The 15,816-nt window shown below is 46.9% G+C and overlaps 1 protein-coding gene across 1 annotated transcript in view; it reads right to left on the bottom strand.

Moving 5' to 3' along the window:
* Positions 1 to 8,233: 8,233 nt before the first annotated feature.
* PIEZO2 (piezo type mechanosensitive ion channel component 2) overlaps positions 8,234 to 15,816 on the bottom strand; it is a 138,434-nt gene continuing 130,851 nt past the window's right edge. Inside the window, exons 44-47 of the mRNA XM_054984822.1 lie at positions 13,646 to 13,762; positions 12,275 to 12,354; positions 10,591 to 10,792; positions 8,234 to 10,269 (exon numbers count right to left, since the gene is read on the bottom strand). Coding sequence (XP_054840797.1) covers positions 10,017 to 10,269; positions 10,591 to 10,792; positions 12,275 to 12,354; positions 13,646 to 13,762 — 652 coding nt within the window. The 3' untranslated portion in view covers positions 8,234 to 10,016. The remainder of the gene's footprint in view (positions 10,270 to 10,590; positions 10,793 to 12,274; positions 12,355 to 13,645; positions 13,763 to 15,816) is intronic.

Genomic DNA, 15,816 nt, shown 5'->3' with positions numbered 1-15,816 from the left:
CAGGACAGGAACTTCAAATAAGTGGTGTAGGCTCCCACCAGCATCACCCACCTTCCTGCCTACGTGGAAAGGATGGGATGGTCAAGGACTAGAGGAGAGGTCAATGGGAAGGGTTGGGGTGGTTCCAGAGAGGGCGAGGTTCAAAGAGGGACCTTGAACTCGACAAGGAAAATATGACCTTAACGGCCGCATTGCTCAGCAGGACCGGGAGGACCACAACATTCACCGTGTTGTATTGCGCAGACTTCTGCTGGAGAGGCTTGTCCGCTCCTCCTGTGTCACAGTGGAGGCTGTTGCCAGCATCACCCACCTTCCTGCCTTCATGGAAAGGACGTGACTAGTTGTGGCAGTACCCATTCCCCCCTGCCCAGAGGCGACAGCCGCTGCTGTTGACAGGGGCCACCGCAAGGTACAATTTTATGTGCAACAGCAGCAGAGCTGTCCCTTGTGGCCAGAAGCGGGTGCAGTGAACCTCAACCACCTTCCTGCCTTCGCAGAAAGGACTTCACTGGTCGTGGCAGTACCCATTCCCCCCTGTCCAGAGGGGACAGCCGCTGCCCTTGACAGGGGCCACCGCAAGGTACAATTTTATGTGCAACAGCAGCAGAGCTGTCCCTCGTGGCCAAAAATGGGCACAGTGAACCTCACCCACCTTCCTGCCTTTGCGGAAAGGAAGGGATGGACAGGACAGGAGAGGTCATTGGAAAGGGTTGGACTGGTTCCAGAGAGGGATAGGTCAAAAGAGACGCTGGGAACTTGGAAGATCCCAACAGTTGCGAGGCCTCCTCCGAGCAACCCGCTGATGTGCTCAGCAGCGGCTGCTCACATCACCCACCTTCCTGCCTTCGCGGAAAGGACGAGAGGGAGAGGAGATGTCCTTTGGAAGGGTCGGAGCAATTCAAGAGTGGGTGAGGTTCAAAGAGGGATGGTGAACTTGTCAGGGAGACAGGGACAGAGGGTTGCCACTTCCTGGCTGCCTTGCAGAGCAGGACTGGGAAACACCCACATACTGGGAGCCTTCAATTTGGAAACCCACTGATCTTGTCAGTGGCAGAAGCAGCCATCACCCGCCTTCCGGCCTTCATGGAAAGGACGGTATGGACAGGTCAGGAGAGGTTGTTGGGGAGGGTCAGAGTGGTTCCAGAGAGGGTCAGTTTCATAGAGGGAGGGGGAGCTTGACGGGGAGAGGAGGATGAAGAGGACCCCAACAACCATCGGGATTGTGCAGACTGCTGTGGCATAGGCTTGTCCGCCCCTCCTGTGTTGCAGTGGAGGCTGTCACCGGCAGCACCCACCTTCCTGCCTTTGCGAAATGGGTGGGAGGGACCCATTCATAGAATCATAGAATCATAGAGTTGGAAGGGGCCATACAGACCATCTAGTCCAACCCCCTGCCCAGTGCAGGATCAGCCTAAAGCATCTTTGACAAGTATTCATCCAGCCTCTTCTTGAAAACTGCCAGTGAGGGGGAACTCACCACCTCCCTAGGCAGCTGATTCCACTTTTGAACTACTCTGACCGTGAAAAAGTTTTTCCTAATATCCAGCCGGTACCTTTGTGCATGTAATTTAAGCCCATTGCTTTGTGTCCTACCCTCTGCCGCCAACTGGAACAGCTCCTTGCCCTCCTCCAAATGACAGCCTGTCAAATATTTAAAGAGAGCAATCACGTCCCCCCTCAACCTCCTCTTCTCCAAACTAAACATTCCCATGGCCCTTAGCCTTTCATCATAGGGCTCAGTCTCCAGACCCCTGATCATCCTCGTCGCTCTCCTCTGCACCCTCTCGATTTTGGCCACATCCTTTTTGAAATGAGGCCTCCAGAACTGCACACAATACTCCAGGTGCGGCCTGACCAAGGCAGTATAGAGAGGGGCTATGAACTCCTGTGATTTCGATGCTATGGCCCCTTTGATACAACCCAGGATTGAATTAGCCTTTTTTGCCACCGCATCACACTGACTGCTCATATTCAGTTTACAGTCCACTCTTACCCGAAGATCCCTTTCACATATACTACTGCCCAGAAGTGTATCCCCCATCCAGTATTTGTGCTTCCCATTTCTGTGGCCCAGATGTAATACTGTGCACTTGTCTTTGTTGAATTGCATCCTATTCACAGCTGCCCACTTCTCCAGAGTATTCAGATCTTGTTGAGTTTTAATTCTATCTTCTTGGGTGTTTGCTACTCCTCCCAATTTGGTATCATCAGCAAATTTAATGAGCAGCCCTTCCACTCCTTTATCTAGATCATTGATAAAAATATTGAAAAGTACCAGGCCCAAATCTGAGCCCTGCGGCACCCCTCTGGACACCTCCCTCCAATCTGATGAAATGCCGTTGACCACCACTCTTTGAGTGCGGTCCTCTAACCAGTTCCCTATCCACCGAAGTGTCCTATAGTCCACTCCACAGTCTTCCAGTTTGCCCATCAGAATGTTATGGGGGACCTTATCAAAAGCTTTACTGAAATCCAGATAAATCACGTCAACAGAGTTCCCCCGATCCAGCAAGCTGGTCACTCGATCAGAGAAGGAAACCAGGTTGGTCTGGCAAGATCTGTTAGGAACAAAACCATGCTGACTTCCCCGGATCACTGAGTGGTCCTTCAGATGCTTACAGATTGATCCCTTTAAAATCTGTTCTAATATCTTCCCAGCAACAGAAGTCAGACTGACCGGCCTGTAGTTTCCCGGGTCATCCTTCTTCCCTTTCTTAAAGATTGGGATAACATTCGCTCTTCTCCAGTCTTGTGGCACATCCCCAGTCCTCCAGGAGGCCTTGAAGATGATGGACAGGGGTTCTGCAAATTCTCTAGAAAGTTCTTTCAACACTCTTGGGTGCACCCCATCCGGCCCAGGGGATTTGTATTCATCCAATGCAGCCAGATGCCTCTCCACAACCTCTCTGTCAATGTAAATTAGCCACTCAGGTGTCCTGCCACATTTTCTACTATCTCTAGATGTGCCTGAGTTCTTCAGGGAGAAAACAGAGGCAAAAAAGTTATTAAGCCTGTCTTCTTTTTCTCTGTCCTGCATCAGAGTTTCTCCATCTACTCCCAACAGAGGTCCAATTACCTCTTTTACCTTGCGTTTGCTTCTCACATATCTGTAGAAGTTTTTCTTATCCAGCTGGTACCATTCCCCCCAGAGGGGTCAGCAGGAGCCCATAGATAGGGCAACACAGGGCCCTATCATCAGCAGCAGCAGAGCTGTCCCTCGTGGCCAAAAGCGGTAGCAGCTGACATCACCCCCTGTCCTGTCTTCATGGAAAGGAAGGGGACAGGACAGGAGATGTTGTTGGGAAGGGTTGGACCGGTTCCAGAGAAGGATAGGTCAAAACAGGGACAGGGAACAGGGAGATCCCGACAGTTGCGAGGCCTCCTCCGAGCAACTTACTGAGGTGCTCTGTGGCGGCAGCTCACATCACCCAGCTTCCTGCTTTTGCAGAGAGGACAGGAGGGAGAGAGATGTCATTTGGAGGGGTCAGAGCAGTTCAAGAGCGGGTGAGGTTCGAAGAGGGATGGTGAACTTTTCAGGGAGACAGGGACAGAGGCTTACCTCACCCAAAGATTTGGGAGCCTTCGTCTTTGAAACCTACTGATCTTGTTAGCAGCGGAAGCAGCCATCACCCACCCTCCGGCCTTCATGGAAAGGACGGTATAGACAGATCAGGAGAGGTTGTTGGGGAGGGTTGGAGTGGTTCCAGAGAGGGTCGGTTTCATAGAGGGATGGGGAGCTTGACGGGGAGAGGAGGAGAAAGAGGACCCCAATATCCAACGTGTCGGATTGCACAGACTGCTCTGGCAGAGGCTTATCCGCCCCTCCTATGTAGCAGTGGAGGCTGTCGCTGGCATCACCCACCTTCCTGCCTTCGTGGAAAGAACGGGGTGGGCAGGAAAGGAGAGGTTGTGAGGGGTCGGAGGGTTTCAGAGAGGGAGAGGTCGAAAGAGGGAACGTCCAGGACCTTGCTGGGGAGAGAAGGACAACGGGTTGCTTGTCACAGCTGCATCACAGAGTGGGACCGGGAAGGTCCAAAGATGGTGGCTGCAGTGTGGTATTTCCCCGTGCCCAAAGGTGGAGACAGCTGACATCACCCACCTTCCTGCCTTCGCAGACAGGACAGGATGGGCAGGACAGGAAAGGTCATAGGGTGGGGTCAAAACGTTCCAGAGAGGGATCGCTCGAAAGAGTGAAAGTCCAGGACCTTGTCGGGGAGAGGAGGGTACGGGTCACTTGTCATGGCTGCATTGCAGAGTGGGACTGGGATGGCCCAAAGGCGGCGGCAGTGCCATGGTAGTCCCCTGTGCTCAAAGGCGGCGGCAGCTGACATCACCCACACTCCTGCCGTTGTGGACAGGATGGGATGGGCAGGGCAAGTTGTGGGGTGCCATACAGAGAGAGAAAGAGGCTGAGAGAGGGAAGAGGAACATGTCTGGGAGAGGAGAGTAAAGGTTTCCTCAACAGAGGACTGCAGTTCCACAGAATCTGCTCCAATCAGAGACAGCTTACCTGTCAAGGCAGTTCAGGGAGGCTGCTGCCAGCATCACCCACCTTCCTGCCTTCGCAGAAAGACTTGGTGTTGTGGCCGGGACCCACCCACCCCTGCTCAGAGGAGAGGGGACAGCAGGTGCCCATGGATAGGGGCCCCTGTGCTCCGCAACTACATGTGCAACCGTTCCTGATCTGCCCCTCGTGGCCAAGAGCAGCAGCAGCAGACAGCACCTACCCTCCTGCCTTTGCAGAAAGGGTATGTGGGAGGGCCCCATCCCCCCATGCCCAAAGGGGCCAGGGGGAGCCCATAGATAGGGGCCCCCAGGCTGTGATACCCTATCATCAGCAGCGGCAGCAGAGCTGTTCCTCGTGGCCAAAAGTGTTGGCACCTGACATCATCCACCGACTGGCCTTCACAGAAAGGATGGGGTGGGCAGGAGAGGCGAGGTCATTGGGAGGGGTCAGTGCAGTTGCAACCACAGACTGTGAAGATGAAAGAGGGACCATCCAGGGAATTGTGAGCTAGAGGACAGGATGGGCAGGACAGCTTGTTGGGAGGGGTCGTATAGTTTCCATCAAGAGAGGGAGAGGGAGAAAGAGGGACCATCAGGGAACTTGTCTGGGAGAGGAGGACCACAGGTTGCCAGCCATGGAGGCAGCCCCGAGAACCGAGGAGTGCTGGAGCCCGCTGCACAGCACCTTGGCCGAGAGCCACAGTAGACTTGGGGAGGATCAGAGAGCAGATAGGTCCAGGTCCAAGGAGGGATGCCGTAGGAGGTTGAGGTTGACCTTCACAAAGGTCAACATGTCCACCAGGTCCGGGTGCAGAAGTGCACGGTGGGGACTGATGAGGTCTCCCAGGTGGGAGAACACCCGCTTGCTCTGCACGCTGGTGGGAGGGCAGGACAGGATGTTGGTTGCCACGACGGACAGGTCCGACCAGACGGAAGATTTTCTCGTCCAATACTCCAAGGGATTAAAGTGGGGGGGCTCGGTGGGCTCTGCTAGGTAATCTCACACCATAGCCCCTGCTGAGCCCTCCACCACAAGCGATGCACCCACTGTACTGCGGCGAACCACACAGCCCACCAACAAGGTCCAGAGATCAAATGGGGCCATTTGGATGGGTCTCTCCTGGCATGGTGATGGCAAGGTACCCATGATGGCAGCCACTCCAGAGGTCGGCTGTGAAGAGGACGGTATGGCCTTTGGCAGCTGAAAGCTCCCTGAGCAAAATGTCTTGCATGGACTGGTAGAGGGCAGGCAGGACTTGATGCCCAATGGAGCGCTGTGACAGCATGGAGAACCATGGGGCAAAGTGCTGAAGCAGCCTTTGGAAGTCCACACCCTCCACGATGGACAGAGGGAATCCTTGCAGGGCAATTGTTTCTGCCACCACACGAACGCCCGACACCTGAGCCCTTGACCTCACCCTTTTCAACGGCACTATTCCCGACCCTGATGGAACAACCTCCTCAAGGGCGGCCTGCCTGACTGTTCCACTCCTACCAGCTGCACCCTTGAGGCAAGGCTTCTTGCTTGGGGTGGATCCCGGTGACCATCCCACTGATCCCTGCTCAGAGGAGCTGGTAGCCCTCTGTCTTCCCCCACCAGAAGCTTCACTGGCCAAGGACAGAGACCACAGGCTCGGGAGGTGTATTTTCAGGTGCCTGGTCAGGACCATCGATGACAGGTGCTTTGGGTCATTGCCCCTGCGCAACAGCCCATCACAGATACAGCACCGCACCACACGGGGTCGTTTGGAAAGGCCCGAAAGTGCCTCCATGCAGCTGATTTGAACCGTGGCCCACTAACTCCTCTAGGGGACTGAGGACGAAGGGTTGCTGGCAGCGCTGTGGAGCTGGCTACGGAAGACAGAGTGAAGGGTGGAATGCAGGCAGGGACAGCATGAGGAGTTTGGGATGGGGACGGGATGGATGTTTCATTGAACCCAAACCATTCCTCCATGGATCCCTCAGCCTCCTCCTCCTCCAATGTTTTAAAGAGTTCCTCTTCCCCCAGTGGCAAGAGCTCTTTGGCCTCCTCCACAGCCCCCACAGGTGATTTTTGGGAGTGGGAGTCTCTGCTGCTGCAAAGCCCTGCCCAGTACTGCTTCCCATGGGGCAACTGGGACGATCTTTGTACTTCCCCCCATGACCATCCTTTGCCCCCACCCGAAGCCTCATTGTGCCAGCAAACAAGAAGGAGGAAAGAAAAGGGGACAATACTGTGATCCCTCTGCTGAGGTGCCCACTGAGCTTGGCCCCAGGGCCTGGCAGCAGCCCTGGAACCAGAGGGAGGGGGTGGAGCCCTAGCCTAGCACTCCCAGAAGCCTGATCAAATCAGGCACTGATAATCAGGGTGAGCCCTCAGCCGAGGTGCCCACTGAGCTTGGCCCCAGGGCCTGGCAGCAGCCCTGGAACCAGAGGGAGGGGATAGAGCCCTAGCCCAGCAGCACTCCCAGAAGCCTGATCAGATCAGGCACTGATAATAATCAGGGTGAGCCTTCAGCCGAGGTGCCCACTGAACTTGGCCCCAGGGCCTGGCAGCAGCCCTGGAACCAGAGCGAGGGGGTAGAGCCCTAGCCCAGCACTCCCAGAAGCCTGAACAGATCAGGCACTGATAATAATCAGGGTGAGCCTCAGCCGAGGTGCCCACTGAACTTGGCCCCAGGGCCTGGCAGCAGCCCTGGAACCAGAGGGAGGGGATAGAGCCCTAGCCCAGCAGCACTCCCAGAAGCCTGATCAGATCAGGCACTGATAATAACGTGAGCCCTCGGATGACGTGCCTACTGAGCTTGGCCCCAGAGCCTGGCAGCAGCCCTCGAACCAGTGGAGAGATAGATCCCTATCTAACCACACAGAAAAAATCCCAGCTCCAATGCACTCTCCCTGTCTCTTTTCCAAAACGCTATTAACAGCTCTCTCCCACTCCACTGCTTGCTGAAAGTGAAAGCCCGAACTGGGAGCACAGTGCCCTTTTATAAGCTGAGATCTCATGGAGAAACGCAGGAGGACTGTGGTTGGCAGTCAGAACTTCCTAACAGGGTTTGCAGGGATGACATTGGAGTTCCCATGGCCACAGAACACCCCCTCCCCCCTCCCCCCCTAGTGTCTGCTCCCACATTACCGATTGTTACCAATTTGCAGCTCCACACTTGGAAGGAATACCCGCCCATCAAGCGAAGTTGGGCTTTGATTGGGGTGTCCGGGGAGACAGAGGGAGTGCAGACAGAGTTCAGGCAGTCCTTCCCTCCATTGCCGAGGCAACTGATTGAAGGCACCTGAGTATCTGGCTCCTCGAACAGCGGCTGAGTGCAACGAACAAGGCTTGCGACGACCACCTGTTCGGCTGGAGTGGCGCCTCCCGAACAGGCCGTTCGCGAGCAGCCGAGCGACCTGTTCATTTGTTTTTTCTGTTTGTACTGCTGTTTGTGCCCACGTCTAGTCAGGGGGCAACATCAGGGGAAGGCCTCAACCTCTATTTCCTATTGTTGGCCCTCCATAATAACTGATTGGCCACAACATGAGACTGGACACTGGACTAGATGGACTACCAGTCTGATTCAGCCAGGCTCTTATTTTTTTCAGAGTAATTGTTGCACCTGCACAGAACAGCAACAAACAGGTATTATTTAAAAACTTTAATCAAGAAATAGGCTTTTTTCCTATAATAATTACACTATCCAAAAGTGTTGGATACACTATCCAACCTTGTACACATTTTGGCTCTGCACAGGAATGTAACACTTTGTTAATCCTTTTTAATCCTTAAGGTGCCACATGACTCTTCACTGCTTATATTGATTCCATGAGTAGCTATTACAAAGAACAGCTAATTTTTAAGTAATTCATTTCTTTTGTAGCATAACACTATCCCACTTGCATTTTGATTTGCTAGGAAATTTGAGTATTGTTAATGAGTTCGAGTTGCAGCACATTTTATTGGTACAATATGATGAACTGGTTCGTAAGTGCATATTTCTCTTAGGGTCAGCATGTGCTAATTTTCACAGTATAGAAAGGTATCAGCAATGTTAGCATGGAATCATATCAACTCTGTGGGTGTGTCATCATCTCATTATGTTGTATTATTCTATTTCAACAAAATCCTGGATTGAAATGTGCCTATACTTCATCTGATCAGTTATCATGTGTCATCTACTTTCTGTTGACTTACTATATCAACATATATAATAAATAGCTAATAAGGATTTCTCAAATGGTTACTAACACTCTCACAGCTTGCTAACTCTCAACATAAACATATTTAATGTATGCAAAGAATTTTCCATTCAATGTAAACAAGCACAGGAAAAAATACTTCTAAAATGACTTAGCATCGTGTGCTTTATTTGAAGTCATTACGGATTCAAAACTACACAGTATAACCCTTAGCATACCTTAGCCATTCAGTGATTTGGTATCGTTAAGAAACGGCATTTTCTAAATCATGGGATGAAAACTACATTGCAACAGTAAATGTTCATGCTACAGTGTCCTCTGCTGAGCAGCCTGTGTCACCAAGAGTAATAATTTAAGAAAAGGCCATTTTTCAAGCTCATTATATATACACTTTTCTCATGACTGGGAAGTTTTTAAAAACCCGTCTTGGATGTAAAAATGTGAATTCAAATATGTAAACATTTTTGTATACCTGAAATCCTGGAAAGAAATACAAGCCAGATCATTGCATTAAAATGTCAAAAATGGGGGGAAGCAGGCTGTGGAGAGAGAAAAAGAACATCCTACTCAGTCTTCAAATCTTTCTAAGAAATTAGAAGGCTTCTCATAAAATTCAACTGCCTATTTTTTTAAACGCCTGCTAATTTTGGAGCAGTTATTTTGGAAAAAATGGTCCTGCAGAATATTACACAATGAGTATCCATCAGTTGAATCTTGACAGTTTTTTCCTGAGTAAAGTCATTGATGTTTCAATGTCTCCTGTAATTGTTCAAATAAAATAAGGCAATTAAAGACAATGTCATTGATCCCCCCTTTTGATAGTATCTCTGCACTATCTTCAACAGAAACCTCTGATTTTTTAAAAAAGAAATGTGCATAATAAAGATGCCCTCAGCACCTGCTTTGTCCCGTGGTCTTGAATGTCCTCAAAGGGCAACTCTGACTCCTAGTGTCCTTCGAACATCAATGAGGCAAAGCGGGATATTGCACAATCCAAGATGTATCACTCCAAAAAAAGTGAGGACCAGTTAATTCACATGTGGTATCCTTCCTTCTTGAGAGACCAAGCTAAGTCCAAGGTGTTAATGTAGCCAGATAAGGATTCCAAATGTTTTCATTAGTAAACTGAAAAACAAATCACTCTGATGTTAGAGGAGTTGGCATTTGAAAACAAAGAGTACTTGCTTTCAAATGTAGCATGGATTTTGAGGGAACCAATCAGATAAGCTCCTTGAACTAAAAATCCATTGCTACCCAGTTATAAGAGGCTTAGCTCTTAAGAAAACGTTGTGCTTTTAAAAAAAGAAAATCAGATGAAGTCATCTTGATTTGCAAAGAGATCAATTTGTTTTTTCTCTAGTCCATTTGATCATAGTCTCCGGTGAGCGGTACAGGAATATTAATTTTGCATATAGGTCTTCCTCCAGTTCCAGTTCACCAGTTTCTCGAACCAAGAAGATATCTGTACACAACTTCAGGATACGATCCACATTGGGAAGCTCTTCGAACATTATGGAGTGGGAGATCCCACTGAAGAACTCACGAACAAATTTTCCTATCACAAGGACAACAGAGGCATATAGTCCCATGATACTGCAAAATAAGAAAGGATTTTTTTAAAAAAAAATCAAAAGTAATTTCTACAGTTATGAAGTGATGGAATGTGGGTACTGCAAAGAAAGTAAGAATTTAAAATTCAAGACAGGAATATTTTCCCACATTCCAAAGACATGTAAGATCTAGGACTGTAGCACCTGAACATCATGGAATATGCAATGAGGTTTTATTAAACGATGGCTTAACAAATTGAAAACCAAATTAGAGCAGTTTTATTGCCGAGGAGAATTAGCAGTATCTAAGTTCAGTCAAATGTTGCACATGATATGCTAATGTTAGGAAAAGACGTTGGCTTACCCATAGCCTGCCAAGAATCCAAGGCTAGGAGGGCTAACTTTGTCACTGAATACGATAAGTTCCAGGCTGTCTGGTTTGCCATCTTTTTTTTCTGTTTTGTTCATTTTGACAGTCCACCATTCATGAAATTCATCAGAATTATTGATATTATTATCATATTTATTTTTAACCAATGAAATGATAATATTTTTAAATTCACCACCTACCAAAATGAGAAATCATTTGGTCAGTAGTTCATAACACTATGACTTACATTTTTATAATTTCAGATGACTGACACTCCTATGCAGTTATTCCAGTCTACTGATTTCAGTGGGCTCAGACTGGAGCAACCCTGCATAGAAAGGCAGCATGAGTAACTGCTTGCCTCTGGTACGGATCACACAGAAATCATTTTCATCTGGTCCCCTACTACATTTTAACAAAGGTTGCGGGAACTTCTGTGAGTGTATCTCCATTGTGCATTTTCTGGCTAGGGCTGCAGTTCACAGTAAGAGGAGGAGATTCATGGCATTTCTCTCAACCTGAAACAGCTTCCTGGAGCCATTATTTGCACCACTGGGGGAAATAAAAAGGTTGCCTGGATGTTTTCTGTATGTTTCTCCCAATGGAGCTAATAGCTACAGAAGGCCTGTTGAGACTGAGAAAATGTAATGGGGAGAAAGATTTAAATCCTCACCACAACACTGATCCATCCAAATCAGAGTTTCCTGCAGCCCATATCTAGCAATAAAAATACAATGGAAATGCGATTACAGAACTTGCAGGGTCTAATCTGGTGTGACCCTTAATTTCACCTGATCCACACTTTGATGTTATCTTTTGTATGTGTAAAATGAAATGACCAACAGCAAAACAGAAAGGAGAGGAAGCCTGTGGCAGGAAAGCCATTTCCTCATTGTACTTGATAGGGAGCCTCTCCATTGGATATGTTCTTGTTTATCCCATGGCAGCAGCTGCACCTCAGGGTCTGAGGGACTGATAGTGGAGTAAAGGAGAAGGAGAAGAGAAACTCTGTCTCTGTGTGGCTCAGTTCCTCCATGACAGCAGCCTGAATGCCAGACTGCAGGGCATAATGAGAAGGAGTCATTCTACCCCTCCACATCAGGCTTTCATTAAGATGGCCGGCAACACTGGATAAACAAGAGAAAGTTATGGTAATACGTGTCAGGTGCTCAGGATCACCTGTCATACCCTTGCAGCTGAAGCTGATGCTGTTGTAGTGATTCTGTCACTGGGGTGGGAAATTGAGAAGGGGAAGTGGTTGCTGATTCCTGCTGTAATCTTTCCCTAGCCTGGGAACCTGCCTAGCCCTGAGAAGTCTATGAGTCCCACAGCCTGTTTCCCTGCTTGCAGAGTTGAGGACTGTTAGAAGGAGGAGCTGGGGGAAGTAGGAGGTATCGTGGAGAACCTTTATCTGCTTTAGGCTTTTCTGTAGCCGTCACCCCTAGCAAGGATGATGTAAGAGCATGAAACTGGCATCTTATCACTAAGGAACTTTAACTCCTGAAGTGAAGTCTTTTGAGAGTTGCCTGGAATCCTTACAATATGCTCACAGAAAGGTCCTGGACCCCCGCAAATTCCTCATTGTTAGGGAAGGAACAACACACCAGATGATCCAGGTGCTAACGTCAGAGAGTATTTGTCATTCGAAAGCAAACAGTTTGCTGCAGACAATCCATACCTTTCAAAAGTTGCTTTATGGGCTTTGCCACAGAATCACTAGGTGCCTTAATATAATGTGGATATACCTGGCTTAGAGTCCTGAAAAAGAAAAATGAAGGGAGATGCCAGTTTAAGTTGGTATATAGAGCAAGTACACTCTCTGAAATGACATGATGCAGTAAAGCAAACCAGTCATTTAAACCATTCATATGCCTACATATATTGCTGTCTTGTGTCTTCTTTTGGCTAGTTGTATTAGAAAACCCATTCAACAGCTGTTTCTAGTGATTTCAGCTGGCCTAGCTTCCCCCTCCCGTTCTCTGGAATTGTATCTCTCATCCAATGCCTCATGCCTCTCATATTTTAGCCAGAGAAAAGGTGTTCATGTTGTGAAGGTGATAAAAATTCTTACTTTCAGAGTGAACACGGGGATGTGAAAATTGTCATTACAGTGATCCCCTCCTTTTGTGTTTCTTCCACACACCCCTGACAACCTCTCCTCCCCCACCAGCCAAATAGCCAAAGACACATTTTTATCATCCGGAGTACAAAGCTGCGTAACACATGATTAGTGTTATTGTGCTTCAAAGCACTAATCAGATGTGTAGAGGTAAGGACATCAAATACAACTACAGGCATCATCCCTTTTCCAACAGCTAACTGACAATGCCAAACCGCACAATGTCATCAGCAACAATAAGCACCCTCATCAAATGTTAAACACAAACTTATTTCATTAAAAATATACAAGACACTTTATAAAAGTCAAACCGTTCAGTAGGCTATTAAATTCAGGTATAACTGTGGAATTCACTTCTACTGATTTTGTATCATGTTGGCCTCCCCAGTCCCCACTCCCCTGAAAAACTGGCTCTCAGAACAAAATGTACTGGAATTCTGTAGACCGTTCACTGGTTTGTCATGCCCCTTGCCTTTAACAAGCTACTATTGTATATATCCAAGGGCAGACACTAGGGGAAAATGCAGAAAGGGAAAAGCCCACTATGGGGAAAGTCCTTCGTAGTCCTCCTAAAAATCCTCCAATGTCTGCAAAGCATGAACACTACTTGGACACTGCTCTTATACTGAATGAGTAATTGGGAAATTCAGTGGAAATTGACTAGAACAGCACCTTAGGAATAACCAGATAATGGAACACAAACTGGTAAAGATCTGTGAAATGGAGTTGTCCTTTGTTAAAATATTGTCATCCTAATGCATAATTTTAATAGTGTTTTAAAAATAGGAACACAGCTGACCCTACTGAAACAAATACAAATATTCTGTGGTCATAAACAATACTGTTTTGTAGTAGCGCTGGCCAATAATTTTTAGCTTTGGTTAAAAGAAAAAAACGTTAATTTACTAGTAAACATGGAAAATAACTTACACTTCTTTCACACTATTTGTATCCATCATGTCAGCAATGTCTTCTCTTGTTTTTTTTGGAAGGTGAAATGACTGTTTAGAAGACGCTATCTCAGATTTTGCTCCAAGGGAGAGGTTTCTTTTATAAAAAGATATCAACAGAATTTACAATATGTATTCACAAAATTATGACAAAGTATAATTCTTCTGATTTTATTATATTCAAGTTACTATTCACACAGGATGATGGAGTCTGCATCATCATAAATAACTGAAAACCTAATCCTATACATCATCATTAGCTATAAATATAATCATATAATCACCTTTAGTCATGTTCATTTATTTGTTTAGAAAATGTATACACTGCTTTTCCAGAGCCCTCCACAATTTGTTGCTAAAAGCTTTTCTGAAGCCAAGATGCCTATATGGGCTATCTGCAGTCCTGCACTTCCATTCAAGTGGCTCCTGCATAACACAGCTGCACCATCATAGAGTGTATGTGCAAGAAAGATAGTAACCTAGGCCTAGTACCGGTCAATTTAGACTTAATAAATCTTGGTGGATTCTCCAAAAATTTGTAATTACTTCTATGAAGTGTTTTCTAATGGTTAACAGGATCATGCAAGCACATGATAGTTGCCATAATTCTGATCATAAGATAGCAAGCTCCATAATTAAAGTCATCTGCCTAGAGGACTTGCTACATGAAGCCTATCAATTGCTTTGTCTGACCTTCATGGGCAAGGATTAAGCCGCTACAAGCCTATTTTAATATACACATGTCTTTAAATTTCAGTTGGTATTTTAATCTATAATTTATAAAAATGGATAATAATAATGATATACTTTATAGGCTTGTGGTGGTAGAGAGTGCCCTCAAGTCATAGCTGACTTATGGCGACCTCTAGTGGGACTTTCATGGCAGGAGATTAACAGAAGTGGTTTGCCATTGCCTGCCTCTGCAACACTGGTCTTCACTAGAGGTCTCCCATCCAATTTCTAGTCAAGGCTGATCCTGTTTAGTTTATGAGATCTGGTGAGAGCAGGTTCACCTGGGCTCTCAGGGCACTTTAAAGGGTTACTGTTGAATTATTAGAAAGTATGACACTCTGATCGCTTATAATATCAGTACTGTTATTATTGTACATACAAACTAAATATTGTTGGTCAGTTCAAACTGCCAGCATATAATAGGGGTTCACTGATCATTTAAGCTCACAAGAAATGTTCCTGGTGGGCCAATGTTGTGGAGGAGGAGCAGTAGCGGGAAAGAACATTTGGCTTGCCCATCACTTGTTGCTGCACAGCCTGGGGTCTCTTGCATCTTAGCAGCACCATGGAAAGAGGCTCTTGCTTGACACTTGGGGCTGGCCAGATCAAAGTCAAGTGGACAATTCCATCAGGCTGCAGCTGAGGTGGTGGGCACTCCACCTGTTGCTTCTGATGCAGTCTGGTACCACTTGGCTTTGATGGCTCCCAACAGTGGGGGCAGGAGGAGAGGAGATGGAAGTGCCTGCCTGTCCCAATCAACATCTCACTTGTTAAAAAGGAAGAGAACTGGTTCTTTACAGAGAAACAATACCAGCCAATTGAGTGAAAAAGTGGAAAGGGGGGAAAGTCAAAAGCATGCCAAATACTGTGAATTTTTTGCAATTGATTTGAAACTATTGTGTTTAATTGCTGAACTTGTTTTTATATCATTTTTAATATGCCTTAAAACATTCTTATTGGAAGGAATGTAAGTAGTTCTCTACATTTTTCTTATTTAGGTACCTAGCTAAACAAAGAAACAAAATATGGTACAATATTAATATTTATAGTAGTATTTCTACTCATCAATGAAATCTTGTGTAGAAAATTTCATACCTTACAAAACATCAAAAATTAAAGAGGTGGAGGTTAGCAAAATTTGCACTGGATGGGATCGGCCAACTGAACTTTACAGTTTTGTGCCCTTTGAACTATACTTCTATACTCACCTTTCAACTTGATTAGGAGCAAATATGGAGCCACTTGGATAATTTATTTCCAGGGCCATTTTACTTTCCTGTTAAATATAGAATTAAAAATCTTAAGGCTGTCTGGGCCTTGCCCTGTAAATGATAGTAAGCAAGCTTGGGGACAAAAGAGAAGAATACTGCAGAACACTGTCACTAGAACAGTAATGATAACCATATATGCTGCCAGTGA

Source organism: Eublepharis macularius, chromosome 7 (genome assembly GCF_028583425.1).
Source record: "Eublepharis macularius isolate TG4126 chromosome 7, MPM_Emac_v1.0, whole genome shotgun sequence".
Classification (NCBI taxonomy): Eukaryota; Metazoa; Chordata; class Lepidosauria; order Squamata; family Eublepharidae; genus Eublepharis; species Eublepharis macularius.
Note: the sequence above shows the minus strand (reverse complement) of the source record. Positions and strands in the feature narration are given on the sequence as shown.